At 37.4% G+C, this 9,163-nt stretch overlaps 1 protein-coding gene across 2 annotated transcripts; it reads right to left on the reverse strand.

The window, feature by feature from the left end:
* Window positions 1-1,290: 1,290 nt before the first annotated feature.
* On the reverse strand, window positions 1,291-3,393 carry LOC105045663 (putative glutamine amidotransferase GAT1_2.1). Of its 2 annotated transcripts, none has more exons than XM_010924029.4 (4): window positions 3,236-3,393; window positions 2,261-2,994; window positions 1,795-2,001; window positions 1,291-1,640 (listed from the first exon to the last, which is right to left on the reverse strand). In XM_010924029.4, the coding sequence occupies exons 1-4, from the start codon at window positions 3,324-3,326 to the stop codon at window positions 1,407-1,409; spliced, it is 1,266 nt and encodes a 421-aa protein (XP_010922331.1). In that variant the 5' UTR covers window positions 3,327-3,393; the 3' UTR covers window positions 1,291-1,406. The 2 variants fall into 2 exon arrangements, with proteins under 2 accessions (XP_010922331.1, XP_073108600.1); XM_073252499.1 differs by having other exon boundaries at window positions 3,240-3,377.
* Window positions 3,394-9,163: the final 5,770 nt, after the last annotated feature.

The following is a 9,163-nucleotide window of genomic DNA, read 5'->3' on the forward strand; positions in this document are numbered from 1 at the left end:
GTTCCTCAGCTCGTCGCCACGGATTCGAGGAGAAGAAGACGGAGGAGATCGAACCTGAGGAGGAAGACGGGGGAGGAACAAGGAGAAAAGAAGGGAGTGCTACCTACTTTATTTCTTGATGCGTTTCGTCAAACGGAATTGGTGAATGAGTGAATGATGGATCTACGTCCAGGGATCCTGAAGGGATGTAATTGTTGTTTAGCTCTATGAGCCAGATTTTGGATGGCGCCTCGCAGCTCATGGATTCACCTTCTACCTTTCCATACACCCCAAGTCCTCCTCACCATCAACATCCACTAAATAAATGCATGAATTCACTACAAGTAGATCCCTTACATTAAAAGACAATATATTTCTCCTAAAATCTTGAATCCATCTAAAGAACCATGGAGGTGAGGACCAGAGAGTATAGGCTGTTATTATTTATTTAATTCATGCGTTCAGATTATTTTTAAGATCACATGTTTCATGTGTATTATTTTATGGATGGAATGGGGGCTAAAGATTGTTTTTGTCGTGTTCTTGATGGCTGGCATTAGGTGGTGCTGGCACATGATGACTTCTTTTTCTAGAAGTCATAGCATCTTTGCACTTGACTTCGCCTTGCTGTTAGCTATATCAAGTTATGGTGCTTTTTCCAATTCTAATCTTTAATTTTTGATCAAAGCAACCTTGATGTTAATCAGTTTGATCTCATCATCCTAGAAAAAAAGGGACACTGATGACTCTGGGCTATATTCCAGCTGTGCGTGATGAAAATTTGGAACTGGAGAAATGTCCTGTTCAATGTTGAGTGGCCTTTCTCCCCCGTTTTCTTCTTCAATTTTTTTTTTTTTTTTTTTTTTTGTATGTCCTTTTTGTCCCTTTTTTTCTCATGTACAATGACCTCACCGTCTGTTTTGCTCACCAAAAAAAAAAAAAGGTGGGTTGCAGAGATTTCCTGATCTGAACTTCTAGTGGATTTATCCCAAAATCATTTCTTGGTTCTTATTCTTCCATTAATATTATTAGATGGTCCACCACAGGCTCATCTTATCCTTCCCAGCAAGTCCACCGTGAACAGGTCTAGATCTACTTTGGTGAGACTCCTTTTAATGGTACATGGCCAACTTTCTTATACAATGATACATGGCCAATTCTTTTCTAATTGTTATTATTGAACAGCCCCTAAATTCTTATTACCAAACAATGCACCATGCAAAAATTGTAGCTTTTCTGAAAAAACAGGAAATTTACATTCCCCGGATTGCTCACACTATATTGGAAACTAAAAATTAGTATAACAAGAAGTTGAAAGAAGCTGGATCACAACCAAAGTTTCATTTATGCAAGAGAAAGACAAGTGTGCCTCTCCTTCCAAGGGAGCAAGACCCCTGCATGCAATGTACATCAAATTGATCACCACTTCAACCGGCCATTAGCTTTTTCTCCAACACCTCTGAGCATATCTGCCCTATCGTGTGATAGAAAGAAAGCAGCTCGGACAACTGTTCAATGGACATCTTCCCCATCACACTCCTTGCCGCCATCTCCCGTCGCTCATTCATCTTAAGCCTCTCAAGATACGCGGATGCATTCCTCACCGTCGCACCCATTTGCTTCAGCCTCTTCTCCTGCTGCAAGCTCAATACTGTATTTGACTGGATACATGAAGCAAAGGTAGATAAGAATGAATGCCGCTTAATACCGTGTGAATCTCAAAGACCATCAACGTAGTTAAATTTTTTCTCTCTCTTTTTTTTTTTTTTCTGATGGGAACATATTTACATTCTTCTGATCTTACTGTATCATTACCTCAAGGAATTCTGCTCCTGCTTTAAGATCTTGTTCTTTGGATGGGGGCATGTCATGTCCAGAAATATACATATGCTTCGCAAGGGAGAAACTTCGAATAATAATCTTCCTCTTCTTCTCCATTACCTCATCCAATTTCGGGCCATCTTTCAGATTCATCGAGCTATTGACCTTTTTCTGATAAGCGATCACTGCTTTAACAAATTCCTGCGAGAGATCATGCGAAAGAACTAATGCCATCAGAATAACTAAGCTAGAAAACAGAATCCAATAACCAAACTCCTACCAATCCAATTTACGTGTTTCATTACGGCGCAAAACCATATGAAATACAGTGAACGTCCTTTAAAATAAAGAATAATGTATTTAGTTCCTTACTACTAATGAACTGGATCTTCCCCTGCAAAAAAATTATAATGCATGAAAAATCACAACCATTTACATGCAGAATTAACCTGCATTATACCTGATAAGCTGCAGGGCATCCTGGATAATCAAACTCTTCCGACCCCGGCCGCCTCATTCTCTCCGGATGGAACTGCAAGCCCATGATGAACTTGCCCTCCTCAGGATTATAGGCGTCGGGATCGAAGAAGCCTTCGATCAATCCATCTGGGGCGAACGCCATGGGAACGAACCGCTCCGCCAGCATCTTCACCCCTTGGTGGTGATAGCTATTGACCTCAATCTCCATCCTCCCCTGTTCCAACGACTCCCGGAACCAAGAGTGCAGTGGGGTGTCCTCCACCACCCTCACGGAATGCCGGTGCCCGTCATAATTATCGTAATCCATGTGGACGGTGGCATCCTCCGGCTTGCACTTCCTGGCGAGCTCCTTTCCGATGTCCCGGTACAGAGTGCCGCCGCAGGCGACGTTGAGGACCTGGGAGCCCCTGCAGATGCCGAGGTAGGGGATGTTGCGCTCGAGACAGAACTTGGCGAGGCGGAGCTCGATGGAGTCCTTCTCGCGGTCGATGGCGGTGTCGCTCACGTGGAGGCGGCGCACCTCTTCGACCTCCTCGGGGGAGAGGCTGGAGATATCACCCGCCTCGTACAGAGAGGGGTCGATGTCCTCCCCCTCGCAGAGGAGGACGCCGTGGATCGGCTCGAAGCTGTCGAGGAGCATGTGGACGCCGGAAACTCGAGGGACGATCACCGGGACCGCCCCGTAGCCGACTATAAGATCAAGATGATATTCCCCTGCAAAACAGTGAGACAAGCATCAGTCATCATCCCACATTTCTCTTTCTTTGTCTCTTCTTTTGAACAAAGTTTGTTCATCATGCTTTTTTTTTTCCTTTTAAACTTGATCTTTTCCATAGCAGATGAATAAGATGCTGAGATTTATATCTAAAAACGTTTGCAGAGCCAAAAGAAAAATCGTGAAAACAAATGAGACTGGAATTTCTAAAGGAAGAAATTTTGAGCGTTTGATAATGACCTACGAAGTCGACGAACTTGTTCTTGCGGACGGTCCGGCGAGAGACAATGAGAACTCGGGGGAGGATTTGAGACAGCTGCGAGGAAACCATCTTCTCCTGCCTTCTCTTATCGCCGTGCTGTTTCTCTTTCCCCTTACGGGCCAATTTATAGGGAAAGCTTTTCGGGTTGTCTCCTTCCGGATTTTCTCATCGGAGCTCTTTCTATTCTTGGACTCACAAGGACAGCGAAGTCCAGCTGTGAGTTGCAAACGCCCCGGCGCCGCGTACGGTCAAATCCGGTAAGTCGACCCCAGTGTTAGAAATCTTCGAAGTCGTATCGACGAGCGACGCGTTTATGATGTTGTGAGCAATTATGTGACATGGCATTTAGCGAGATCGTAGAAGTCGGTAGTACTGCTTGGGAGCCGCGTACCGGATCGTTCCACAGCTGCGTACGAGGCTACAAGCGGCATCATCTCTATCTAGGACCGGTCAAAACCATCGTAGATGTGACGTGTTACATGACGTGTCGGAATATGGGTTTGGTTCCTTCCTCTCGGCCGTTCCAATCTTTTTTTTTTTTTTTTTTCCTTTTTAGGGTAAGAGCCACTTTATTTTAATTTTAATATATAATTTTAATAATTATATTTAAATGATTAAAATTATCTTCTATTTTTTTATTTTTATTTACTATTTTTAATTAAATATTTATATAATATTAGTTATTATTTAAATTAAATTATTAATTAATTAGTTGTATATATAATTAATTAATATTTGATTTATAAAAATATTTATTATATTATATTATATTATATATTTATATCATTTTTCATATAGTTATAGATTATAATGATTATAAATTTATATATTATTTACTTTTTAGTATAAATAAATATTATAAATTAATAATAGTAATATTTGTATCAAAGGATAATCTAGTAAAAATATTGTATACTCATCCATCCTTCCTGTCATTCTTCTTATACCAAATAGAGAAAAAAATTATTTTTATCTATCCTTACATTTTCACCAAACATATAAAAAGATGGATGAAAGATCCATCCATCCTCTCCGTCATACATCCTTTCTCTATCCATTCATCCTTCGTACCAAATAGAAATTTTAATATCTAGTTAATATCTATATTCATATCCATCAAAAAAAAATAGATATAGATATGAATAGATAATTATTCGATCCATATCCAAATATCCAAATCTACTTATAATCCTATTTAATTTTATATAGCACTTATTCACTTTCAAGAAAAATATATCATAATATTAACATACTATTAACTTGATTTATCATCTACTTAATAATATATTTGATTTTATGATCATAAAATATAATTATCCAACTTATATCTGCATTTACATTCATACTTTCCGTATCTAATTTATATTCATATCTATTTAAAATAAATATAAATATAATTTTTTATATCTGATTAATATTTTTATTCATATTTATATTTATCAAATCAAATAAATATGAATATGGATATTCCAGTATCCAATCCATATCCTATCCTGTTTTAGTCTGTGATGACCTATCTAGTTATCTATTGATGGAGGGATAGTAAAAATGTACATATCTGCTCGGTGATCTTTAGATAAACGTCAAAACCACAAATAGACTTCAACATATACCTAAGAGTTATTAGATATATGCTCAAATGGCTGTGTAAAGCTAAAACTATATCCAAGGTTTATAAAGTAGGTAATTAAATGACAATGCATGCACCATGACCTTCAACATAGCGACTTGTGAGTTGATTACAGACGATAGCTGATGGACCATAAGCTTTCCACTCTATTCGATGCAAATTATACTCGATACTTCAAAATCTTTGTCAGTTAAGAAAAGTAAACTTTTGGATTGACAATATCAAGTAAACTTTTGTTTAAGATCTACCCCCAAAAAAAAAAAAAAATGTTTAAGATTTATCTTTTGCCATCAACAACGCAAAAGAAAAAGGAAATAGGCAAGAAAAAAACGTAGACACTATCATTTTTCACTTTAGATTCCAACAACTAAACAGCATAAATTGTTCTACTCAAAAGCCAGTTTTCCATTATACTAGCAAACAATTATGCTTGCAGAATAAACTGAAAATAAAAATGATTAAACAGCTAATTCTCTAGTAGTCGCATTCCTCCTCTTTTGAAAGAAATTTCTGAGGTGCTTTGAACCTTGAATGATACGATTGGAAATACTTTAGATCAAGGTTTTGTGCCTCGAGGAACAGCGTAAATAGGAAATAATAGCCGTCCCCTTCGTACCTCGTTCGATCGTCATCCCTCGCCGTGAAGCTCGTGCGCGCTGGGCGTCTTCGTCAACTGTTACTTATCTTGACAAAGCGTGAAAGCCTCCACGCAAGCGACAGCTGGATGCAGCGTCCTAACAACTACTGGAGACTATGGCCATGAGGATTCCGAGTCGATGGATGATAAACGTGTGACGCGTCGAATAAATCGTTCGGTAGCACTTTTCTTAACTACTAACTCTTCTTAACTACCAACTCGTGGAAAGCATGGTACATTATATGTTTGCAGACGTCAGAATATAAGAAATTAGAATTGCAAAGTGTTTCAACGTGTCTGATGGTGTCACATGGAACGGAGTGTCGGTATTGAAATTTGTAATTCCCACATCCCGAATCCACCATCCGTGTAGGCTATATGATACGGCAATACTTTTTTTTTTTCTAAGATAAGATCCAAAAAAATTTGCAAGATCTATAAATTTACCATAACCCCAATATTATTGAATGATATGGAAGTGTTTCAACATGTTTTGCTAGTGTCACATGGCATAGAATATCAGTATTGGAAAATATAATTGTCGCATCCTGAATTCATCATCCATGTTGGCTATATGATATGGCAATATATCTTTTTTAAGATAAAGTCTAAGAGAATTTGCAAGATCTATAAATTTACCACAACCTCCTCAATACTATTGAACAATATCAACCTCATTTGAAATATTCTTTCATTCACCGGTAATATAAGTTGTCCAATTATTATACCTAAGAAGCAAGCAATACACAAATAAAAATGCTATATGAACTACTTCCATGTAAATATTTTCTCATTATCAAATATATCGGACGGATCTCCCTCCCATTATCATCAAAAAAGAAAAAACTCTTAAACTAGGTATACTGAAAAAATAAAAACATACTCTTAGATAAGAAGCAACACAAAAGAACACATCTCAACTAGCTTCTTCTTATCAATATTTAGTAAAATTGAAGTTTCCAATATTTGTTGGCCGACAATAAGATTGATTGGTCCAAGGATTTTAAAGAGAGATCTTCTTAATTTTACTCCAACACATCTTCGAATATTTAGAAAAAAACTCTAAGAAAATTAAAAGATGTGCAAATTTGTTAGGAACCATGAAAACCTCACATTCATTGAGCTATGTGCAAAAGAAAAGAAAGAAAAAAAATTCAGTGATACCTCCCACCATCCTGCACATGCTTTCTATGGCACTATTCAGCATTTGCATCTTTTTTTCTCTTTCCTTCTTTTTATACTCTCTAAATATTTAAGTAGTGGTTATTTTTTTCTTTTCATCTTTTCATCACGAAGAACTCAGTATTTTCACCCTCTTTTTTTATCTATTTTTAGATATTCTATGATCTTATTATTTTTCTATTTTTATGGAGCTATTCAGCATCTGCATATTTTTTTCTTCTCTTTTTTTTTTTTCTTCTTTTTCTACTCTCTAGTTATGCAAGATGTAGTTATTTTTTCTTTTTATCTTTCCATCACGAAGAACTTAGTATTTCACCTCTTTTTTCATCTATTTTTAGCTATTTTAGGATCTCACTCTTTTTTTGTATTTACTTTTTTTATATACAGCAAATTACTGATAAGAAACCATTTGCCTGCCATCATAACTTCTCTAGATATGTAACTGCAACTAAACAATAATGATTTAATCATGCAATCATCTCAAAATGCTTCTAAGATTTTCATCATCAATCATCTCCAACAGGTCAAATTGAAGGATTTAAATTTTAGCAAATTTAATTATATATATTGTTTCCCCAAAATGGAAGGCTAAAGCCACGGCCAGCCCATGCTTTTTGCCCACCTAATTCCATCTAGGTGGGGACCCGGACTCCTAGGCTGATCGAGTCCAAGCTCAGGGATCAAGACATATCAACATGGGAGAAAATAAGTGTCATCCTCACTTGGAAACAAATCCCTCAACTCTCACCTAAGTAGCAAGACGTAATACTATTCAAGCTAATGCTCGATGGTCCATATGTACGTATGGATAGTTGTTTTCTTAGAGATATGATTGAACAATGTAAGGACTTCATCATTTTCATTCCATCATCTATTATTGTAGAGGATTTAGTCCCACATCAATTGTGAGTCAGATGTACTCTACCTTATATTAATTGCTGTGATTCAATCCGACTGGTATCAACGGATTTGGATCTAATCGGCGTTCAACCGATCAAGATCGACGAGATTTGACCATCAACAGCAATGAACCTAACCAAGTCAGTATTTAACCGACTTGATTCGACATACAACCTACGATTAGCTTGTAATATTCGGCATCTATCCGACTACTTCCTCGGGGCTATACCGACTATCTGAATCGACGACGGTTATTCGACTTGGGTATTAACTACATACGAACGTATAGCATAATTATCGCCCACAAGTGACTCATTACTCGGTCTTAATGATAGTTAATGGATAACCACCCACTAAATGCCATAACCCGATAAGTTTTTCTTAATAGCAGGTTTTCGGCTGTTTGGTTGTTTTCTTTCTCCAGTTAACTTAAGCATCGAAAGATCCCCCACCAGATAACTTCTGACAAGTGAACTTCTTTGCAAGTTTTCTGACGTTCATCATTCAAACGCAACAACTAGGCTCCCGGTCGACTATCTCGTCAGAGACAGACTGCAATATTTGCCATATTTATTAAACTTCCCAAAGGATTTCTAGCTATAAGTATTTGAAAATCACCAAACCAAAAGAGTATTTAGGTAAAGTTGCAGAATGATGGAATGACCCTAACATCAAAAGGTGAATGTTGGAAATGCGGTTTCAAAACCATTGATCGCATCATTATAATATAAAATAAATATTTAAAAAAAATAACCAGTCTAATCTATCCTAGCTTGGTGGTAGCCTGGAACAGGTGATTGGTTTGCTACTTCATAAAGAGAAATGTTTTGCGTCACATACCCCAGTCTCTTTATCCGAGATGAGTACCGAACTAGATATCATGTGCCATTCACATGAAATAGGTGTTTTAAATAGTGCTTCAAGGGGTCATTTGGCTACTTGTAATTCAATTGCATATAAATTTAATTGCAGTTGTAGATAATGGGGCTTTATTTAATTATTTAAAATTGAAAATTGCAAATACAATTTCAGGTGCTTAATTGTTTTTCTTTTGGTAGAAACGGAACGTTCATACAAAACTTATATGAATATATTCAAAAAAATCAGAAAATAAAATATCCTTAAATTGTTTTAAAATTGTATCAGAAGAAGTCCGCAGTCAGTCACCAGTGTTCTCTACTATGTATGCCACAATCCAGTTTGCTGCAGAATTCGCTTCCCTAAAAACATGTCTGACTGTAAGACCTACACAGTCAAAAAGAAGAGTAAACATATCCCGAAGAAGGGGGTTAAATGGCTCTCCCTGTGGGCACCCTTGAAGCCATGACACTACCACGGCGGAGTCACCCTCAATGACAATCCGATGCACCCCCAAGATAGTACGGGCATAAATTACTCCAGATCATGCCACATGGAGCTCCGCTCATCGAACCATGGTCTCAATCAAATGCTGACCATTTGTCACCACCAATCTGGAATCAGGACCCTGGATCACAAATCTAGCACCACCTCTCCTGTCCCTAACACTCCCATCAAAGTTGACCTTCAAATATCATG

This window comes from Elaeis guineensis, chromosome 2, assembly GCF_000442705.2.
Source record: "Elaeis guineensis isolate ETL-2024a chromosome 2, EG11, whole genome shotgun sequence".
Taxonomy (NCBI): Eukaryota; Viridiplantae; Streptophyta; class Magnoliopsida; order Arecales; family Arecaceae; genus Elaeis; species Elaeis guineensis.